Source organism: Orcinus orca, chromosome 7 (assembly GCF_937001465.1).
Source record: "Orcinus orca chromosome 7, mOrcOrc1.1, whole genome shotgun sequence".
Classification (NCBI taxonomy): domain Eukaryota; kingdom Metazoa; phylum Chordata; class Mammalia; order Artiodactyla; family Delphinidae; genus Orcinus; species Orcinus orca.
The window spans coordinates 84,824,828-84,847,158 of NC_064565.1; the positions used below are offsets into that span (position 1 = coordinate 84,824,828).

Sequence of the window (22,331 nt, forward strand, 5' to 3'; positions counted from 1 at the left end):
TATCATATATTTAAAAGATCATTTTAAGAATCCTAGTTTAAGTATGTTTTCCAAAATAACTAATACTGGGGAATTTAGTCCCTTTATTACTTAATACTGAGATCCCAACTTCTTTCCTCCTAGTCAATGCTATAATTTCAGGTGACATAAAGAATTTTTTACGTCTCTCAGCTTCTAATAAATAAGACAGGTAACTGATTTGTAAGTTTCAAGGGTTCTCAAATATAATTTTATTAAAAAAAAATTTGCCACGTGACTTTAGTATGAGAGAGAGGAAAAATACTTTCATTGCATTAGCAGCCTCACAGATCTTTTTTGTTAATATCAAAAGCACTAGTTTGCAATATGAACTAATGGAAAATTGTTAAATTCACCTAAATTAATCACTTCTTTTTTTGATTTAAATAAGCCCTTTTAAAACCTTGACTATTTAACTGCTATTTACTTAGGGGAGGGGAGACATGGAGAAGGTGACTGTATGAAAAAAATATATAGGTTTTTTTTTTGATTGTACAACAAAAATTCCCTCCAAGGCAAAAAGACATTATGCCAAGTTCCTCCCAGAATTAATGTTTAGGTTTAAATTATAAAGCCCAGAAAAAAAACGGAACCACTAATAGACCCTTAAAGCTCGTGGCATTAGTCGATGATGTTAGGTTATGTAAATGTTAAAACTGAAAAACCTTTTGCTGACAACAGTATTTTAATGAAGGCACTATTAACTAGACTCTCTAAACTGAATTTAAAAAAAAAAAAAAAAAGCCTTTTGAGCTGTATGACATAAATTCCAGTCTGAAAGGGATTATGCTTGGGACAATTCCGGGATCATGAGAACTCCACCAGGAAGGGTTTACTGCCTATCTTATTCCTTTCATTTTGCTTTCAGGAAGGTTTTTAAATATTGAACCCAAGAAAACTCTTAGCTACAGACCAAAGACACAGTCTCCTCTATCTCTGTCCACTAAGTCCAACCTCGGGCTCCAGCTGCTTTGATGGCCAACACCATTTGCGGTTTCAGTATCCCCACAACGAGCAGGGGTTAACTCCACTGTCTGGGCTAACTCCACTGTCATCACCCAAGTTTCCAGGCACACGCAATTCTATGAATAGAGTAAGAAATACAGCCTAGGGTGAAAGAACGCTAGCCACTGATTTCAGCGGCTGCCAGCCAGCTCGCTCCAAGTTGCTGAAAGCTCTACTCTGGGTAATGAGGGCTGGAGGCTTCAGCATTGTGAAGGATTATCGATTCAATGGCTCCAATGATTGCAGATGGAGGCCAGATCCTGTGCATCTCAGGTGACAGTCTATGTCACCTACATGAATGTCAGGTGATGTGTCCATGTAGAAACTCGGGGTCCCCAACACCCCACATGAACCGAGAAAAAATAAGGGTGCTCATTATTCACCTTCAACTTTCTCCCTCCCCTTCAGCCAGGGGAGGAAGAACAGCAGATCCAGGGACCACACCTAACCCTTACTTTGCAGGACTTTGTAACAAGAGGAACATTCATTACTTTTTACTTCCATTTACATAGATGAAAAAGAGAAAGAAGGAGGGAGAGAGAGAGGGAGGGAGGGAGGGGGAGAGAGAGAGAGAGAGAGAGAAGGTAGTTACACCTCAGGTGGGATATAAGAAACTGATTTCCCATCGTAAACTGTATATGAAGACAAATCAGTGAGCACTTCTCATGTCTCCTGAGCAACTACCTCCCGGGGGCTCCTCTCTGAACTTCCCAGGGAGGAGCAAGAACCAAATGGTCTCTCCCCAAAACAGATTTTAGCTAATAAATACAGCAAAGTAAGTGAAAAGTACTTGAGTTATTCTGCATCTTCTTCAAGACTAAAAATTTGTACGTTGTGTGACAGGTCCCCCTCATTTTTCTTAATGATGTTTTTATTATTCTTTCACTCAATTAAAGCAGAAATGGATATTGCATCTTCTGACTGTATAATTGTTATTGTAATCTGTCTTCGATCACTGCTTGGGAAATGGGTCCGAAACAACATAAACTCTCCACTGCCTCAGAAGGCATGTCATTTTCTTTTACTACGACACTTAAAGAGACATTTATCATGCCGCTCTGTTAGCATCTTCGGGTTATGACTAAAGAAAGCTCTTGTTCTGTTAACCAAAAAGAAATAATAATAATGTTTTGAAAACATTGCTATTTGAAGAGTTTTGATATGAATGCGTTTTCCTTACAAGCGATCAATTTTTGCTTTTCTTATATGTATATATAAATAATTGGAACCAACGCAAGAAAAACATGCAATTTTAATGTGGGGAATAATCAGGAAATTTGAAAATCAATCTTAGTCAGTTATAAAAGAATGGATACACTTGCTTTCTAGCCAAATTTTTTTTTTAAAGTAAAAAATATTTTTAAAAGAAATAAAAGACATCTTTCCTTAACATTATGAAATTAAAATTGTTTCTACGAAAAGTGAAAATCACCTCTGTCAGATCTTAGTGCTTTGGAAAACATTTTCTCTAACTAGAGTCTCTATTAATTTGTTCATATCTGTGCAAGTCTTCAACAAAACAAAGAAAGTCACTGAGCTGCTGTGCACATTTCAATAACTGTGCAACCATCAGTAGGCACCAAACATTTACTCTGGTGTGAAATGCACCCCTTTTCATATACGGTAGCTTGAAGGGTTTCCCCTTAACTTTTTAATCTTTTTTGTTACGTTATGCTATAGTTTAACAGCCCACTGTGCTAAGGTAGAACTCCATTCCAATGATAAGGCAACTAGTTAAGAGCAGAACCTAATCCGCCTCACCCACTAACCAACAGTAATAATACTGGGGGCAATTAAAATTGAAATATACATCCCCCAGAGAGTTTTACTACCCTAATGTGTCATAAGCACAAATAATATTCTTAGTACAATATAAGACTGCCATAATTTGCTCATAACTTTCTTGCAAGGTTCAAATTCTTGAAATTTCTATTAAGGATTTTTCTTCATTTTAAGCATTTGTCAAACTAATAACTATAATATTCATTAGTTTATTTAAAAATTTTTTAAAGGTATACACATCAATTAAAAATGGAAAAAATACACACGATAAGCCCAATTGCCATAACTGTATATCTATGGCACATTTACTCCATTTTAGGTCATTTTTACCTGGTTAATAAAAAATCTGGAATAAGTAAAACTTTGCAAATGAGAAGCCAAAGACAAGTTGTAGAAGACAATTTTTGATGCACCCTTTCACTGCCTCGTAATTATACTGATTTTACCACAATTTTTAAATCACTTGCTATTAAACAGCAAAACAATTCTGTTAATTGAAAGCAAAAAAAATTATATGTATAGATGGAGTGCCATGATTTTGAAAACTCCACCATAGAGCATTTTTACATAAACACTGTATAGCATGAAGTCCTTGTGGGGCTTGTTTCATGTAAAAGAAGAAAATAAATGTTTGGTTGCTCACTGACTTCAGAAAATAAAGAAAATCGCACCCTATAGAGGCCACATCTGTACTTTTTTGGAAATCTGTAAGTTCTCAACTGGCTTTTGTTTTAACTCATACCCCAATTCCACGCAGGGCAGTCTACTTTGACTTTGAAATATCTATCACGTTATCCGTAAGTAGTAGGATGATGAATCCTTTGTATATAAAAATCAATTTTTAACGCATAGACATTTCCAAACCTCTGTTGCACCTTAAAATAAAAGGAATTCACGGCTCTCCACATTGACACCCTAAATTAAGGATGGAGAGCAGTGGTAATTGGAAGTGAGAAAGGCCCAATACAAAGTCAGCAGAAGGAAATCACTCATTTTTAAATCCCTATAAAGAAAACAAAAGGCAAACTCTCTTCTTCATTTTTTGAGCTAAGCATAAATGTCTCCTACTTGAAACCATTTTCAGTTCTTTTCTTTCTTTCTTTTCTCTCTCTCCCTCTCCCTGTCCCTTCCTTCCTTCCTTCCCTGCTTCCTTCCTTCCTTCCTTTCTTTCTTTCTTTTTTTCCAAAAAGTAATGAGTTAAAATGTGTGAGTTAGATCCAACATTTCACTGCTGTTCTTATTCTTGGGGAGTTAGGGGGGAGGGGGAACTTGCTGCCAAAGCTTCAGAAAAGAGAGTTTAGGCTGCTAATTTTCCGTTCACAAAATCTAAATTCCCCTTATGCATCTCACACAACTCATGAAATAAAATGAAACAGTATTATATCACTGCAAATTGAGACATTTTTATCAAAATAAAGAGTGATGATGCCAACATTTCATTTGTCATTTCCCACTTGTCACTTTCCACTGACAAACTGTTACACATACAACTTTTGTCAAATGCTCCATCCTTAAATATGTTCCAAAATGCCATTGTATCTCAGCATTCATGTAAGGGAGATAGTAAAACTATGTTACCACACATTAGTTACATAGGTTAAAAAAAAAAAGCCTACTTATTAGGTAAAAGAGTATAAATAACTTTATTTACATGCTATGTAAGATAAAGTTTGGCTTCTTGAAATGAAATAAACTATGTACATGTTTTTGGCACCTAATGTGAGATTACTAGTTATAAAAAACTTTTTTAATGATGAGAAATTGTCATTTTGCTCTATACTGGAAACATAAAGTTTTCTACCTTATTTTCAGTCAAAAAAAAAAAAGAAACCTAAAAACTCTAAAAAGACAAAAGAAAATAATGCAATTTGAAATTCATCTAACTCTGTCAATTTGTCTTTTTTATATATCATATAAACTGTCTCCACGTTGAATCTTAAAAAAGAGTTTTAAATTATCAAAGTAGCACCACCAAATTTGACTGCTTACCAGATACGCCTTGTCAGATACACCAAATAATTACCATGTCTTGCCTGGAATAAAACTGATTTCCATATTCTTAAAATAACTCAAAATTAACATTCTTAGATATCTAATAAATTATGATTAGTCTGTTTCCCTCCCTACAGAGATAGATAGGCAAAATATATACACACATTCACACAAGGAGAAAAGAATTAACACAGGATATCTAATATGTACAGACTGATACTCTTAGTCACAACCCCCTGAAAAAAGAGGATACTGCTTATTGTCTGCAGTGGTTAGAAAACAGACGCCTTAAGGGACATCTATGTAGTTCTAACACACACACACACTCACACACACACACACACATTTCACTGCAGATGATCTTGAATATATAATGGTCAGTGGGGTTTCTACTGATGGAATATAAGGCTTCCAAAATTACTCAAAACATCAAATTATGCTCAAGACTTTGAGGGGCGGATACCCTATGTTCTGTTTAATGTGTATGTTCCATTGCATATATTTTTTTAACCAAGTATATCTTTATTTTAATAACAGGCCAAGGACTGAAAACACTTTAGAGAGGGCTATTTTTCTACCTCAGCAAAACTACAGAGGACATGCTAGATTGTTGGATGACCCCAAAGCCTAAGTTCATTCTATTTAAGAGATCTTAAACCCTTAAAAAAAAAAAAAAAAAGTGGAGTACAAGACCGAAATACAACCTTTTCACTTTTAAAGTAATAACGAGTCTTCCCTACAAGCATAATGGTATAACATCCTAGGTTAAAATGAATTTAATGAGTTTTCTCCATTTTGCCTATGTTGACAATACGTTTCAAATTTCTAAATATTTTATACATTTCAATAGGTCAATATCTATACTCTTTCATATCTGCCCTCCTTTCAAAAAGTAAAATATCTCTCTACAACTGCTCATATGGTGACTACACCTGACCTGAACTGCATTTCTTTTACTCTTATCTAAAAGGAAATGTTCCACATGCAGACAATTAAACTAACTGTTGTTGTAGACAGTGTTCAGCTCTAAATGAGGCCCTGCGCAACAATCATGATCACATTTGCTTCCCTATTTGAGTACATCAGTGTGTATTGCATAATGATTTTTTTTCCCCTTGCAACAAGACAGTTATGTTCTTGAAAGGGCTGCCTGGTAGCAAGAAGAATAGGTTTACTTCGGGTCAAAGAGTTACAAGATAACTTCAACAGACAATTCTTCAACAAAATTAAAGTTATTTTAAAAACTAATTTTTCCCCAAAAAGCTATTTTTTTTCAAAAAAATCAAGATATTCTCAGTGTTTAAACATCTTTCCTTGAACTCTAGAAGATTTAACACAAAAAAAAGTCATCAAAATTCATAAGAAAATGAAAAATATCAAAAAGATTTCTGATGTTTAATGCCTCCTATCAGCAAATACACCATCTGGTATACTCAAGCGCTGTTCATTCAGTTTAAATAAAGCTGTCTGAAAAGTTCTTCTTTAAGCCAAACATTAAAAAATGAAAATGCTTGTGTTAACAATGAATGAAGCACAGTAATTTATTGCTATTAAAGCACAACTGGCCAGCGCCTTTCAGCAGTCCAGGAGGAAAGCAGAATGCCTTGCTTCCTCTGGAAACTTGATTGGCATCACTTTCATTTTATGCTGTAGGTTGTGTGGCTGAAGCATTACATACAGCAGAACATTTTAGGTACTTATGCTAATGGTGGTAAAAGGATCATCTGATTCTTATATTCATCATCCTTAATAATCTTTTCTTTTTCTAAATCTTCAAATAGATCTGTAAGTTTTAATCAACAATTTCACAAATATAAATTTCCCCACCATTAATCATCCTTTTTCAAAATCCTTATGGAGTGAATTACTAGCTGAGAGAGGACGCCAATTCTAGTAAGTGAATGTTACCCAGCAGGGATATAAAGCTGTCAACACCATGGTGCTCTTGCTTGCTCTAAACTCTCTCCCAGCCTTCATATGTTTTTTAAAGAGATATTAGCCTTTTTTTTTCCCCAGGACCTTCTATAAAAGCTGACTGTCATACACATATGAGCACTTATATTTTATTACATACATGCTTTAAAACGCACTGCTTAGATAAGAGCAAATATAGCCTACAAAGTGTTAGAAATACAAAACAAAATTGATCTACTTTCTAATAGTCTTCTAAAGCTAACCACATTGTAAACAACACACTCTTAAGTCCCCTATTAAAACAGAACCCTGAAGACTGTGACAGTGTTTCTACCACCTCATCTAGTCAAATCCAGACACTAAAATTATGTCTCTCTCTTTTTTTTTTAGTTCTCATCAGAAACATAGCAAACTCTCTCTCTCCCTAAAAAAGGTAGAATAACAGCAACAGAATTTATTAGGGCAACCAATGCATTCAGAAGCATTTATTCACCTATTTATCAGAAGCAGTAAGATACACTGACATTTTATTGAGCAACCAATTAACTTAATGATTTCCCCTATTTTTAGGGGGAAAGCATTTAAAAAGAGAATCACTGAAGATTGACAAATACATCCTCCCAAATTTTGAGCTCTATTTTTAAAATATATATGATTATAGCCATCTTTACAACATTGACAAGACCGCAATATATCTGAAAATGGTAATAAATGACGCAGAGCTACAAATATTTTTGTAGTTTTCTATACTTATTATATTGCTTCATAAAGAAAATTTAAACAAAAGGAGGTAGGGTGATAGAAATATAATCTATTTTATATTTACTCTATGTTCTAAAAAAAACTTATTTCAATTATAAAAGAACCGCTAAATAGAAATATATTTTAAACATTTTTAAAATTTAGAATGTGCATTTTTAAAAAGGCTTTGCTTTTCTCCAGTCTATATACATGATTAAAAGTCATAATGAAATAAAATTATTAACATCTCAATGTACATTTGGAAACTATATAAACTTAAACCCACAAAATAATCATTAACATTCATAAGAAAACTTTGTACTATTGAAATTTTACGTTCTAAGTTGTTATATTTGAAAGCTTTCTAAATTAAAATCTTTCCAAACAATCTATTAAGTTCTATCGAGTAAAATCTTTCTTATAAAAAAATCTTAAAAAATCCACCATAGGTAAACTATTGTAACCGCTTTACTGTTAGGTATCATAAATGGTACTTACTGAGACAAAATAATGTCATCTTTATTTTCAGTTTGGGAAGCAGCTAAGACCTTTGATATTACTAAATTAAGTTAAAGCTCAGAAAAAAAGTGACTATACGAGCTTGTCGAAACAAATTTATTATTCCTCACCAAGACTTAATAATATTTGTCTATATCAAATTTATGGTAAGTGGCCAAATGTGAACTATAGTCTCAGAAAATATGAAAAGTAACCACTATTTTACACTGAGGGTATCCCTAGGTCAACAAAATCAGGCAGTTTCCTTCAGTAAGATATAGGGGAAAAAAAAACTTTTTGTAGGGAAGCACGATTGGTAACCATTACATTCTAAAATGTTTAGAGACTTCTTTCAACTTAGTGAGCTTAGAAAGAAACCAAAATTTCAGTCCAGGTTTTTTTCTTTAATGCATAAGGCCACTTTGAGAACACATCCTCTCCAAGGATTTCCAAAAGTTTTTCAATCCAACATTACCAGCACTTATCATAACCATCTCACATTGGGTCCCACCACATTCACCATATATTTTTCTTTCTTATATGCATATACTAAAAAATGATCCGAAAAGTCCGAAGTTATTGCTTCAATCTCAAGACAACACATTAATAAACACTATTTCTAAAAAGTGAGTCACAAAACTATCAAGTTTTCTTTTGCTTCATTAAAGTATATCTTCAAGTCCCTAAAATGAAAGATACATAAGTCACAATCTGTGGTCAAATAATTTAGTTAAAGCTTCTAAAACTGAGAGAATGAGTGCTTCTCCTTACATTAGTTCCTTAATGTAAGGAACTAAGGCAAACCTTCTTGAATGTCTACCATGAAGAAATAGTAATAGCAAAATAAGTAAAAATAAAAACGTGTTCTTTTATAAATTGTTGTCTGTTTATAAAATGTCTTTAAAAGGGAGTGGATATTTTGAATTAAGGCTTTACTTGGAAATACCAACTATGGCTCTTTAGAACATGGGAATTTATCACTAACTTTTGCCAGGGTTTTGTTTCATTTCAGGCTGGCTAATATAAGAATTATATTAAACAGACTACTACTGAAAATATTAGGGGGGGAAAAAACCTTTAGAAGCAAAATAAAAAAAAGATTAAACTAGTAATTGACGTCAAACACAAAAAAACTGCATGCCATGTAGAACTGTGCATTTATATTTAAAAAACAACTAAGGAAATGTCATATAAACCTCAAAATATTTCAATAATGTTTAAATTTCTTGCATATCTTTATTTTATAAAATTACTTTCCCTAACCACTTTAAAAGAAAGTGGTTGCTTAAATAGCAAAAACTACGAAAGATTTTAAGTAATGTTAAATTCTTGGAAAGAAAAACAGCAGGCAGTCAATAAGACTACTATGCTATTTTTACCTGTTGTGCTATATAATTCATAACAAAGTTACAAATGCATGACTTTAAACTTTATTTTTAAAAAAACGGTAGCATTAAAGTCTCTAAGGACCTGACAGATTCATAGTGATTCCTTATTTCCCACTTGAAATGTGGCTGGAAATATTCCCAGTTGTTAATCATTTGTCTCGAAGCACTGTCCTAACTACAAAGTAACACCAACACTTGCTCCCGTACTAACCTGAACATTAAACATTAGTCCATAAAAGCGAACGCACCTAAACTTCATCCCTACAACAGATACTCTGAGGCAAGGCAAAAGAGTTAAATCACTAAAAAGCTCTCTAGGAAAATCTAGAAACAGTTAGCTGGCTGTGACATAAACCTGCCAACACCTCAGCACACAGTGGCAAAGTGCCCAAAAAATGCCACCCTCCGGGTAAACCACTTTCTTGTTTTAACTCGAGATGAAGCTACCAGTTGCAGAGGAGAGGCGACGGGGGCATTTGGCAACCTGGAATTCACTTCCTGTAATCCTACACCGCGACATCGCCTAATCAACCTGAACCCTGACACCCGGGCCTTTATCACCCGGCCGCGGGCTGCGCGCGCCTCCCTGCTCCGGGCTGTTACCTCCCACGGCCTTGGCCACGGCGCCGTTGGGCCTCCCGCGGGCTCCCATGGGGCTGCCGTTCTGCTCCAGCCGGGCCACCTTCACCGGGGGAGGACCCTTGACGTCGGGGCTGCCGCTCCGCCGGTCGGGGCTGTCCCGCAGACACGGGCTCTCGCTCCGCCGCTCCATGCTGCTCCGACTCGGAGACAAAGTTCCCACCGGCAGGTCGCAATAAAATGCACAGGGACCTAGGGAGGGGGCGGGGGGGGGAAAGGGGGAGGGAAAAAAAAGAGGGAAAACCGCTCACACACGTGATAGACGTTTAGGCCAGTGGCAGAGCGCTGCACCAAAGCCACACAAACTTCCTCCCACGCTGCCCGAGGGGCCCGAACAGGGAAGCCGGTCCCAACCTTACACTGGGCGGCCCAAAGGAAACCCAGAACTTGGGGTGCCGCGATTCTGCCCAGTCGCTGCTCCCAGAAGTTAGCTCTGGGTCACGAAGTCCGCCCAGGGCGCCCAGAAGTAATCCATTCATTGGGACAGGGTTGACATAACCCGTTCTCCAGTGCGCCGACCTTGCTGTCGGGGGGTCAGGGCTGCGGAAGGAGTGAACTTCCTAAGAAGACATCTCACTCACTCAAGGAGTGGGTGCGGGTGTACGTAAGTCTATATGAAAACAAATTAACCACAAGAAGAATGCGTTCTGAATCGCGAGGCAGTAGGCAAAGGCCTGCCAAAAAGACCCTTGAATCCCCGCTTTTTACCTTTACCGAGCACGTCCTGGGACACACACACACTCTGCACAAAATCAACCCTGATTCCACATTAATAAGCATCCCCAAACACTTGGCGGTATTCATCAAAATAACCTCAAGCGGGGTCTACAATCGTTATTATTTTGGAAAGTTCTAATCTTCATCCGATCCTGAGTGATTTTTTTAAAAAGCTCTTCCGCATAAATTACAAAAGCAAAAGAATTTAAATTATTAGGTGCGGGAGCAGCCTTCATCAACCCCAATTTTAAAATCTCTCCAAAAAGTTTTCTCCTGGGTCGCCTGGCTGGCAGCGCGCTCCTCACGGAACCCGCAGATCTCGGCACCCCCGGATTTTTGGGGGGCGGCGGCGGAGGAGGAAACACCTGATGAAACGGCACTCACATTGTCACTGACATCCCCAAGAAGCAGGAGGAACCCGGCACAACAAAGTGCGCTGGGAATCCTCGCGGGCGCTCTGGCCGTGGGAGAAGCCGCGTGGCCACGGCTCAAGGAGACAAGGTGGGGGTGGCAGAGGAGAGGTGAGAAGAGATGCGAGTGATGTAGAGACAGAGCGCCAGGGCTGAGGGCGAAGGTTCCGCCCGGATTCCCTCGGCTGCGCTGTCTAACGAACAGCGCGAGAGCTGCGGGGAGGGAACTCAGCAGGACCCCGGGGCTACCCCGAACTCCGGAGCCTGGCGCGGGCGCCTTCGCGCTGAGTACTTACTGCTCACAGTCTGTCTGTAACTTGGCTGGCTGGGGCTCTGTCCATGGAGCAAAAGTAGAGAATCCAGGGTGGAAAGTTTCTGGTGATTTGCCTTGCAGTGTTCTCCTAGTCTTCCTTTCTCTTTCCTCCTTTCCCTTTCCTCTTTCCCAGGTCCAAACGTTTAGGGTCCTGGGTCAGGGTGTCTTCTTAGTGCGGCGATGGTTGTTATGATGATGATGATGGGGGGTGGGGGGAGTAGAGGGAGGAGGAGAAGAGGGAAAGGAGGGCTCCTCCAAAGGAACACCCGAGCGAGCGCGGGAGGAGGCGACAGAGGAGGGGAGAAGAGAGAAGGAGGCTGAAAAAGCCTTTTCACACCTTCGGGAAGGAGACCCGTTCTGGCGAGAAAGGGCTGAAAACTGGGAGGCGGCGGAGGCGGGCCGGGGCTGCCGCTTCGCAGGGCGGCTAGCTCGCGAGGAGGCGCGGCCGGAGCCGTAGGGCCGGTGCCACCGAGAAGCGAGAAGGCGCAGGGACCTGGGACCGCACGCGGGAGGAAAAGCGGCGGCCGCCCAAGCTGTCACCTCCAGCCTCTCCCCTTTCGGCCGCCGCCGCCAGCAGCCGAAGCCGGACTCACTGACAAGCCGCAGAGAGAGACACAGTGAGAGGGAGATGATTATTAGTTGCGTTGAGTCATCAGGCAAAGTGAGTCCTTTTGGGTTGTCCTCGGTTTCCGATTTCTCCCCCTCCCCCTGTCCGTCCCCAGATCTAGCGCCTTCAAAATAATAATTTGGGGTGGGGGTAGGGGAAGTCTCTGGGTTATTTCGGGATGGGGGTTGGGGGGAAAAGATCTAAACCCGAGCCAGACTGGTCCACCGCATTGAAGGAGGAGAGTGGGGGGGCGGGGAGGAGGGCCGGGGAGGTTGCGGGGGGAGGGGGCCCCGCCTGGCAGGAAATTAAACATCAATCAATCAATCGCTGTGAGGCCGGCGACCGAACAGCGGCGGAGCTGCAGAGGAGGCAGAGGGACTGGAGAGGGGCGGGTGGGAAGCAGGGAGGAGGGAGAAGAAGGAAGGAGAGAGTCGGCGGTGGGAGAGCGGTGTGGCGAGGACCGCGCGCGCGCGGCGCGGCGGGGGACCTATGGCAGGGAACCGAGGGCCTCGCGAGGCGGTGGCCGCGGCTGGTGGGTGGGTGCGCCCGGGTACAGGCGGGAGCTGGGGCCCGGGGTCTCGTCCTCCTCCTCCTCCTCGCGGCGGGTCCAGGGCGCGGCCGCCTCGCCCAGCCCTGAGGCGCACTAGTCCCGGCTCGGAGGCGGCGGCAAGGTAGGCGGTGGTTGCCTCGTCTCCCGGCGGAGGCACAGACCCACGCGCAGGAGGCAACCACGGCTGCCTCGGCTCCGGGTTCTGCTAACTACGCGGAGTACTTTCGACTTTGGAGATAGGAGGGCTATCACCTCCCCCACCCACCGCCTCCGCCCACCACGCACCGCCTCCGCCCCTCCGAACAACTTTTCCCGGTGCCTTCGAGCTCCCCCTCCGTGCGGAGCCAGCCGTCCGGGCCCGCCGCGCCGCCGCACGCGCTAGGAAGGCCGCTTCTCCCTCACAGTTGGCGCTGCCGTGGGTCCAGAACAATAGCCCGGGTGTCCCGAATGGCAGGAGCACCAGCACTGCCCGCCGGGCGGCGGGTGGCACAGGGAAGGGGGCTGCAGGAGGGTCGCAGGGCGGGGAGCATCCCTGGATGACGTCCCTGGAGCGCTGGCAGCGCCGGCGACATCTCGAGCGGCGCAGCCCGGGCAGCCTGCAGGCCGTGACGCGGTGGCAGCGAGGGCGGCGGGGCTCCCTGTCCGCTGGCTGCTGGGCTGGGACTCCTGGGATCCCAAGCCGCTCGGGCCCTAGGCTGAGAGCGCGGTCAGAGCTGTGCGGTGGGGACCCGGCCTCCCCATCCCGGGGGAGGCCGTGCGGGGGCGTCCCCAGCAGGTCCCGCGAAGGCGTAACTGAGCCACAAACTTTTGCCGACTCCCGCGGCCGCGGTCGCCCGTAGCCCGGCTCCGGCCGCGGTGCTCATTTAAGGTGGCCCGGGCGCTAGCCGAGCAGACCGGGCTCTGGCCGCGCTTTTGTCCCTAAGATCCCTCTTGGACGCGGAACCTCCTTAAAGAAAGCACGTGGGAAGGAGCCGCGGCCCCCGCGAGACCCCGGGGGCGCCTGCTGACACTCCCGGTCCCGACCTGAAGCGGGAAAATGTGGATGCGTCCCCGCCCGTCTTGAGGCCAATGAAGCCTCCTGAGCTGGCGGTATCTCTAGTCGCTCCCGCACACCTTGGTTCTCCCTCCTAACCCCTGGGACCCCGAGGACTCCCAACCATCTCGTCGCCTGAGCCGCCGGTCTCCCTTAAGAAGCGCTGACTCTACGGCGGCGCCAGAGGGCCAAACTAAATTCGATCTCGGGAAACGCGCTCGGGGGGCAATTATGGAAATCTCGGTCGGGTGCACCCGCCGCGGGAAGCCGCGTCAGCCCAGTGTACCCGGGGCCAGGCCGCCGTCCACTCGCCGCACGAACCGGCGCGCGGCGTGCACCTGGCCTCCCCTCAAAAGCAGGGGAGGAGGCGGGGGAGACTCTGGAAGAGAAAGGGTCCCAGAAGTGAAACCTGCCCCCGGCCTAAGTCTCAGAGCCCAGAATCCGAAGGACCCCGCACCCAGTCGCCGCCCACCAAGTTCCAAAGGAGCGCTAGGCGACCCGAGAGGCGGTGGGAGACAAGCGGAGAAAGGAAGCGAGATGGATAGCAAAGCTTCGGGGAGCCAGCCTGGGGGTTTTAGGCTGCGTTTGCTTTTCCCTGTGCCCTCCACAACCTCATCCCCCTCCCACCTCCCCAAAAGAACGAGTTAGAGAAAACGCACAATTCGGAGTCTGTGAGAACAAAGTGGCTCTAGCAAACCAACTTCGTGGTGCTAGCTAAAAGGTTTGGGGCTGCAAAGAAACAAACTGTAAGTTCGATTGACAAACTTTTTTTAAAAATCTGTAATATCAAGTCGGAATGGGAAGAGGGTGTTGCAAAAGCCAACTACTACCACTGTCAAAAGTTTAAGCCCGTTTTCAAAATGGGGAAAAGACGCATTTCTTATTAATACCTTAACAACGATAATAATGCTGTTTCTTTCCTTACCTTGGTGTTGAACTGCAGAATCCTCCGGATCAATGTCCAGGAACTTAGAAGAATTGGTGATATTAGGACTTCAGTACTTCTGGAAAAAAATGCAAATGGTTTAGCCAGGATCTTTCCTGTCTGATTCGTCACTATTATTATATCTGATGATGCGAATGGTTGGAGCGATTCAATCTTAAGTCATTAATGAGCTATTTTATAAACACCACTGTCTGAAGATCTTCATTTACATTTTGCGAAGGATCACTTCGCTAACCTCACAGGCTTATGTCAACAGCATGATTATGGGGACTTCAGTTACACTCTTATAAACAACACAGCCGTATTGTTAATCGGTTAATATTTTATAAAGTGTAAATATTTTATTATGTTTTGAAAGGAACTATTGATTCTAAATTATTAAACTCCTGAGACGGGCGATTTAAATAAAGTTTACAGTTAAGTACAATTAAATGTACATTGTGGCTAATTTGTTTTCAGATTCTGCACTCTTTTTAATTCATTGATTTTTCTTTTAATTGGAGTTTACTCTTGATCATTTTTGGTAATGAACAAATCTATCATTTGGGGCAAAAGAACTCAAAAATTTTAAATTGCATTTAACGTAGAAGAAAATGTCAAATACTATGAATTATTACCAAAAATGTATTTTGAATGTTTGGAGATCTGTGTTCAGAAATTTTACAAATTTCTTTCGATTTAAAAAGGAAGAATTTTAGGGATTTTTGTGATATATGCCCGGTATGGTTTTTTTTTTTTCTTTCTCTTCTTGAGTTTTGTCTCTAATGAAGGCCTTTTCTGTTTCAAATTACATAAGCTTTTTACTACACAATTTTTGTATTGACCTTATTTCAACTGAAGTAAGTGATTATTTCCAGCATGTTTGATTTCGACAATAAGAAATTTTAAATAATATTTTTACCCTTTGCTAGGATATTCTACTTTTTAAAACAGTAAATAAATTATGATGATTCAAAAGTTTTGTTTGGTTTTGTTTTATATTCCTCAAGTGGCTTATTTCCAAACAGTTTTAAAACAAAATCACACTCAAGAAAAGAATTGGTTTTAATTACTTTTTAAAAAAATAATTTGATCCCGAACGCATTTTTACGCATTACATGATGGTTTGCTCCAGTGCTCAAAGCATAAAGTTCACTTTGGGGGACATTTTTATACCTCAGATTGCTTCTCACTGACGTTTTTGTCGGGAATCTACTCAGACTTTTCCCCCCATCCTCCCCCACTCCCAATTTTTTTCATATGTTATTTAGTCAAAGGTCGTCTGTCTTTCATAATCACACCGAGATTTGTTATTTTAAAAATCAACGGGTCTTTATACGCTGGGCTTAAGTATATATGCTTTTTCTTATTTCCATGTTCTCCCTTTTTCTCTCTATCTCTCGTCGGGCCTTTCTTCTCCCTTATTTTATGGCCTGCACTTTTAATGACATTTCTTGATTTCTGTCTCTCGACACCGAGGTTTGTGCCGTGCTAGCTGTCAACTCTGGCCAACCTTCCTTCCCTGATGCCCGCGCGGGACGGCCTAGGCCCGACTGCCCCGGCGCAGGGTGCCGGGTGCTGGGCGTGGGATCCTGGCTCTCTGCTGGGCCGCCGTGGCCTGTGCCCAGCATCTATCACCAGGCTCCCAGGATTTCAGGTCCGGTCACCCAAGAGGCCCTCCCAGCCGTGCGCTGCATCTTAGAGAACACGGGAAAGTTGTGCCGCCTTTCCCCTCCACTGCCGCAAGCACAGGAGAAAATTCTATGGGAATGGCCAGCGTCAAAAAACCTTTGACGGCTCCTAGGAACCCACGCGGGCCTGCCTCTCCCCCACCCCACCCCACCCCCCGCCCGGGGCTTGCTCTGCTGGGGGCGAGAGGAGGCGGGAGGGAATCGTTCCTTTCACTTGAAGCCCACACCAGCTCTGAAGCCAATTTCCGCCACTGACTGTCCGAGGAGAGCTGGGTGACCAACATTTTCGCAGGCCGCATAACTGCGCGGGGCTTGGATTGGAAATTGGATGCGCCGAGGGGACAAGGGCCCGGCGCCAGAATGCCCCGTGGGGAACGCGCCTAGAAGGACCGATCGACCAGGGTGGGCTCCTGCCCTTTCCCAGGCTGCCCCGGGGCGTCTGGGGACTGGCCGGAGCGCAGGGGCGGGGGACACTTACTTCGTTATCCGCACGTCTTCCTCGTTGGCATCAGAGCCGGACAAATCCCAGCCCGCGCCAGTCAAAGATAAATTCCTCCTGGCTCCCCCAGCGGCTCCAGGGGCCTGGGCGGGGGCGGAGCGGTGAGGAGACCGTCGGGCCGCCTAAGGCAGGGGCAGTGGAGGTCGTGCTCCCATCCTCAAATGAACGAGCCCCTGCAGCCCGGACAGCGAGATGCGTCCCAGGGAGACGGCTGATTGGGGAAAGGTGGTGGGCGACTAGTCCGCGTTAGACGGTGAGCGGAACACCCAAGATGCCAGAGGGTCGGGGGTCAGGGGAACAGACAGTGCAGAGGCCCAGAGCTCGGGAGGGAACGCGCGAAGGTCGGCCCCCGGAGCTGCCTCGGGCGAAGACGGAGAGCTTTCGGCACCAGGGTCCCACATGTAGGGGATGGGAGAGGGCGTCGGGGGTGGGCACTGACTGCCCGGAGCAAGGAAAGTCAGCGGACAGGTTTCGAAGCCAAGGGAAGTCGCTGGGTGTGCTTTCGCCGTGGCGGCGGGCCGGGAGGCCCGGGAGGGCGGAGGGCCTGCGGGCACCGAGCACTACTCCAGCGACACAGGACAACGCCCCCAGGGCTCCCGGGTCCCTTCATTCTTTTTCAGACCCAAGAGCTTAAGAGCTGGATCTCCTGCTGCAGCCGCGCAGCGAGAGAACGACGGCCCTGCTAATCTAGTTGGGGGTTTTGTTGTTGTTGTTGCTGTTGTTGTTCTTTTTTTTTTTTTTAAGTAGAAATCGACTTTCAACCACGGGGTAACAAGGCAAAGAGGGAAAGAAAACGAAACGCCAAAGAAGCCGCCGCTACCTCCCCGCCCCCACCCCGGGGCGGCCGGGATGGGAGCCCAGAGTCGCGTTCCGGACCCGCTGCTTTTTCTGTCGGGAAACACTGAGCCAGGAAGAAGATGGTCGGTCCCATCTCCAAATCCCGGGCCCAAGGTGGTGGCGAAGAAACCCACGGCCTCGACTCGTCATCGCGGCCCCGTCACCCCCAAGCCCGGGTCAAGGCCCGTGTCCCAGACCTGAGCTGAGGCGTCCTCTCCCGACAGCGCCACCGCGTGGGCTGCGGCCCGAACCTGCGGCGGCGGTTCAGTCCGCTGCGTCCCGGAGCCGGCCTTACACGTCGCCCCAAGTCCTCGGGTTCAGAACGCGGCGGGGCAGGGGCAGGTCCCCGGCCCCGGGCACAACCGGACCACCCAACACAAAAACGCGGCCGGCAGACAGAACACCGGCGCCCTCAGTTTGCCCCAACTCCTTGTAATGAAAAGTACACCTGGAAAGCCCAGGCCGCGGCGCCCCACCCGAACCCCAAACTCCAGGCAGGCCGGCCCGCGTCGTGAAATCCGCGCCCACCCCTAGCTGGGGCGAGCGAGCCCAGGAAGCCGAATCCGAGGCAGCCCAAGGCCAAGCGGCTCCAGGAGCGTTTCGCGGCTCTGGGCCCACGCCGGTCTCGAACCGCGCCAGAGAGAGCGAGAGCGCTTGCTGCGAGACCCAAGGTCCCAGGCACTTACTGGGACCGAGGACCAAGCGGGTGTCGGTCTATCCGGCGGCCCAAAGCCGTCCGGAGTGGCGTGGAACCTGGAGGGCTTTCTGGGCTGGCAACTCGCCAGTTCTCGCGGTCTCACGAACCCCAAAGCCCACTCTCTCAGTCCGGCAAGGCTTGACCCTCGGGCTAAGGCCCAGGCAGCGTTAGTGTCCTGGGGCTCTGTTCACAGTGCCCTGGGGCTCGGTTCTTCCCCACCCCGCGATGCCTTGCCTCCGAGCCCAGAGGCTAAGCCCCGCCGAACCGGGCATCACCTGGCGCTGCCCGGACGCTACGTCAGGACTCCAGAGCCACCACGTCGGGCTTAGAGGACTTTAGTGGGTAGGCTGGGGCTTATCTTAAATTCAATTGTTCCCCGTGCGCGCTAGTGCGCACACACACGCACAGACGTTTTGAGACTGTCAGTTATGGAAAGGGACAACGACGCAAAGGTGGAAATTCACCTGGTCCCCACCCTGTTACAAAGCTCCCAGCCCCACACAAAAGAGGAGCGAGCCCTGGACGCCCAAGCGGCCGCTCGGGAGGCGTCCAGAAGCTGCACTCTCGCGGGGCGCCCGGCCAGCCGCGCCAGTTCGCGCGCTCCAGCCCCGGCCGGTGCCCAGCGGCGCCCTAGGGAAGCTGCGCCGGCCTGCTGAGTTCCGGGGCTGGGTGTCCGCCTGGCCTGCTCATCCACGCCTCATCACCTGTCTCTGAATTCTAATTTCTGAAATCTAATCCCCGTAGGCCACGCGGAGCTGTCTCCAAGCGGGCCCGGCCCGGCACCCCTGCCAAGTGGCTCACCTCTGCTTACGGCGCCTGCCTTTACCCCCGGTGCCAAGGACCGAGCGAGTGGCGGCAGGTCAGGGCGCAAACGCCGTCTGCTCTCCTCCAGGAGTAGACAGCGGGAGCCTGCGGCGTCGCTCGTCCGGCCCTGGGGCTGATTTAAATAACTAATAAGCTCAGAGACATTTTACAAGGGGAACTTTTCCTTTTAGTATCAATAAAGCCTAGTAATTGGGTTTGTTGGTTACCTAAGCTCGAGTTTCCCAGTCTCTCTCTCTCTCTCTCTCCTTCTTACTCTCTCTTTCCCTCTCTCTCTCTCTCTCTGTCTCTCTTATTCAGAAGCAACGTTTTAAAAAACCGGCAACTGTGGGTGCGTTTGTGTCGGGTGTGCGAGTGTGTGAAAGAAGTTGTTTCAAAAGTCCTTTTCCTGGAGAACAATCATCATTGTCGTTCTATGGTGAAGAGTTTTGAAAGGTGAACTGTTGTTATTTCAGAGGAGGAAAATGTTAACAACAATTCAAGTCTCACAATACACGTATAATATAAGAAGGGCAGGGGTCCTTAAGATTTTTCCCTTTGAATGTGACAAAGACTTTTGCAGTGCTTCCGTAATAGTTTGCATTTTAATTAAGTCTCTCTACATTTTAACTTCAACTCCTAGATTGTAATGATATCTGTTGTTTTCAGTAAAGACTTCTATACTATAATGCCATCTAATTTTTTGTTTTGATTTTCTAATCTTTTTGAAAGCATATTCTTAGTCATAAGGAATTTTTCCACCTGGGAACAAGTCTCAATTTAAAAATATAAAAGACCTTTCATGAATAACTGCAAATAGCCCATTCGTTAGTGTCCACAGAGGTGTTGGCGCCTACACAAAATCTCGGAAATCTAAAGGCAATCTAAGCATGTTTCTCTACAATCACAGCAATATATATATTTCATCACTGTTGTATGGAAGTAAAAAAGTATTTTAAAATACTTTAAAGAAAAGTGTTATGCTAAAATTTACCTGAACTTAAATTCCCCACTAGATACAACATAGCTAGTGCCCACCAACGTCAGCCTAAACGAAATGAAGAGTACTGCTGAACCAGATTATTGTTGAGGTCAGAAGCTATTCAATGAAAAGCAAAGAGAATTCATGTTTGCAAACCAGGTTGGGGGGAGGGGAAAACCGGCTTCTGAAGTTCCAAGGAACACACCCCAACCTGTGCGCTCACACCTTCAGTGTTTACATACTGTGGAGAACTTTTGCTTTCCACTTTTAGTTTAAAACTTGATGAGCTTTTCCTTAGCTCGGCTTGTTTTAGTCTGTGAGACCCAAAGTCAGCGGAAGGTAGCCTTCTGCCTTGTAACTTCCGGAGGACCAGAGTTACCTGGCGATAGACTCAGCCCTTTGAGCATTCCCAGCGGAGAAGGGCGTCTTACCGACTCTTCTCTGAGCCACCACTTCCCCAACCTCTCCTCCGCACCCGCAGGCTGAGGGCATCAGAGCACCCGACCCGCTTCTCCCTCCTCCAGATAATGCCCCAGTGTTGGTGCTTGCTGCAGAGGGAGCGAACCTTGAGCTGTGGGTGTATACACGCCATCCCCTGCTTTCCCAGAAGGTTACAGACAACTTTCCTTACCATCTGCTGTGGGCCAGCCTCCAGTTCCCGCCCATCCTCCCCAGTGTTGCCAACTCCAGTCTCTAAGTGCTCAGGGCACTCACAGGGGTGCTCCCTTGTCCCCCAAGCTGACCATATTAAGGAAGAACGTGTCCTCTTGGTGCAGTCCTCCGAGTGACAGGAAGTTGAAAACAGTGGCAGAGAAAGATGGAAGGATTAGCAAGGAAAGAGCAGGGCTGAGTAGGGTAACTTAGAACCTCAGCAATGGGCACCTCAGCCTGCCCCAAAAGCCCGGGGCCTCCCCTTCCCTCCCTGCCCTTCCACTCAGGTCCACCTTGGGCTGCGGGTTCCTGTCAGAGCTGCTCTGTGAACTCAAGTGGTCCCTAGGATTTTAAGTACCCCCTTACCCCCGCCATTACCTCCCTGCCATCCTATGTTTTGGTTGCAGTTAACCTGTTTTCTGAGGCTGTGGAAACTCCACTCTTACTCTTTTTCTCTTTGACTCATTCACGCTCCTTTTAAAAAAAGAGCATCCCCCCAAGCCAGGCTTCTGCCAGACCCCATGCGACCTCCCAGAGCTCTATGTGCAAGAGGAGAAGTGATTTGTCTGTTTATAACAGGTTTAATTAAGATAGTTATGTGCCATGAACTCTTTGGGCCCCAGTCAATGCATTTTGATTTGGAAAGTCAAATAGAATCACATCTTGCACTCGTGGGGCCCCAGCTTGCCACCCAGGCTGGGGACAGACAGTGTTGTCTGTCTACACCAGCCTCACTGGACTTGGATGAGTCCCCTGCAGAGCTTGCCACCCTGTTTGTCCCTGGTGACCTCCAGTTGGCTTTTCCAGCAAGATCGAGGCCTTCCTGGTAAGGATATGGAAAGCCGAGCTCCCGGAGCACTCCTGGTGGCCCTTGGCTAAGTAGCCAAGCGCCCAGCTTCTGCAGATCTGGCTTCCCAACTGCGGAAGAGCTTCTCCGGCCCCAGGCCTTAGTCCCCTGCCCTCCCTCACCCCAGCCCTGCAGTTTTAGAGGCAGAGAAAGCTGGGGAGGCCAGTCTCTCCTGTTCCCCAGTTCTGCATCTAGTAACGTCCCCGCCCCCCAACTCTCAGACTGAGGTACTGGGTTGCAGCCGAAGCGTTTTTCTAATTTGTCGTCGTTGGAAACCTCAGACAACTGTAGTGTAAAACTTCAAGGGCTTCCAGGGATATGCTGACTTCAGGCATTCAATGGAAGGGGCGGGGGCGGGGTGAGGGTCGGGGACAGGGACGCCCAGGACAGACGTCCCAACGCGCTCTCTTGGACTTGCCGCCATCTGTAGCCCAGCTGCACACGCCCACGCACTCCTCCACCCTTCCCTCCCCTCTGCCCGGCCTTCGGAAGCATCCCCGCCACTTCTTCGGCCCTCGGAAAGGAAAGGGACCGATCGCGCCAAGGTCTCTCAGTCTCCTCCCAGAACACAAGAGCCAGCTCCGGGTTGCCTGAGGTGCTCCTTACGATGCCTTACGCACTGTGCGTACTTCTACTGCTCCTCTCCTCTCCTCTCCAGCCCCCGGGGCCAGCGCCCAAATCCCCATCACCCCACCACCCCTGCTGTTCTGACCGCCGGGAAGCTGCAGATCTGCCACTAACTGTATCATCCCATCTATAATGGCTCCTCTCGGTTTGCAGTAGATCTGGAATTT

The 22,331-nt window shown here is 46.3% G+C and overlaps 1 protein-coding gene and 1 long non-coding RNA gene across 5 annotated transcripts in view; one reads left to right on the plus strand and one right to left on the minus strand.

Annotated features, from left to right (window-relative positions):
• Positions 1-22,331, minus strand: part of SATB2 (SATB homeobox 2) — a 201,623-nt gene that overhangs the window by 177,888 nt on the left and 1,404 nt on the right. The window contains exons 1-3 of one of the 4 annotated variants that reach the window (XM_049712309.1): positions 16,702-16,829; positions 14,533-14,611; positions 9,942-10,169 (exon numbers count right to left, since the gene is read on the minus strand). In XM_049712309.1, the coding sequence (XP_049568266.1) occupies positions 9,942-10,110 (169 nt within the window). In that variant the 5' untranslated portion in view covers positions 10,111-10,169; positions 14,533-14,611; positions 16,702-16,829. Of the gene's footprint in view, positions 1-9,941; positions 10,170-10,331; positions 11,309-11,400; positions 12,787-14,532; positions 14,612-16,701; positions 16,830-22,331 lie in introns of those variants that run through there. The other 3 variants (XM_004262884.3, XM_004262883.3, XM_033430625.2) reach the window with 3 other exon arrangements.
• LOC117201786 (uncharacterized) lies at positions 16,835-19,746 on the plus strand. The gene is made up of 2 exons (XR_004483889.2): positions 16,835-16,975; positions 17,470-19,746. It is a non-coding gene; the product is annotated as an uncharacterized LOC117201786 (long non-coding RNA).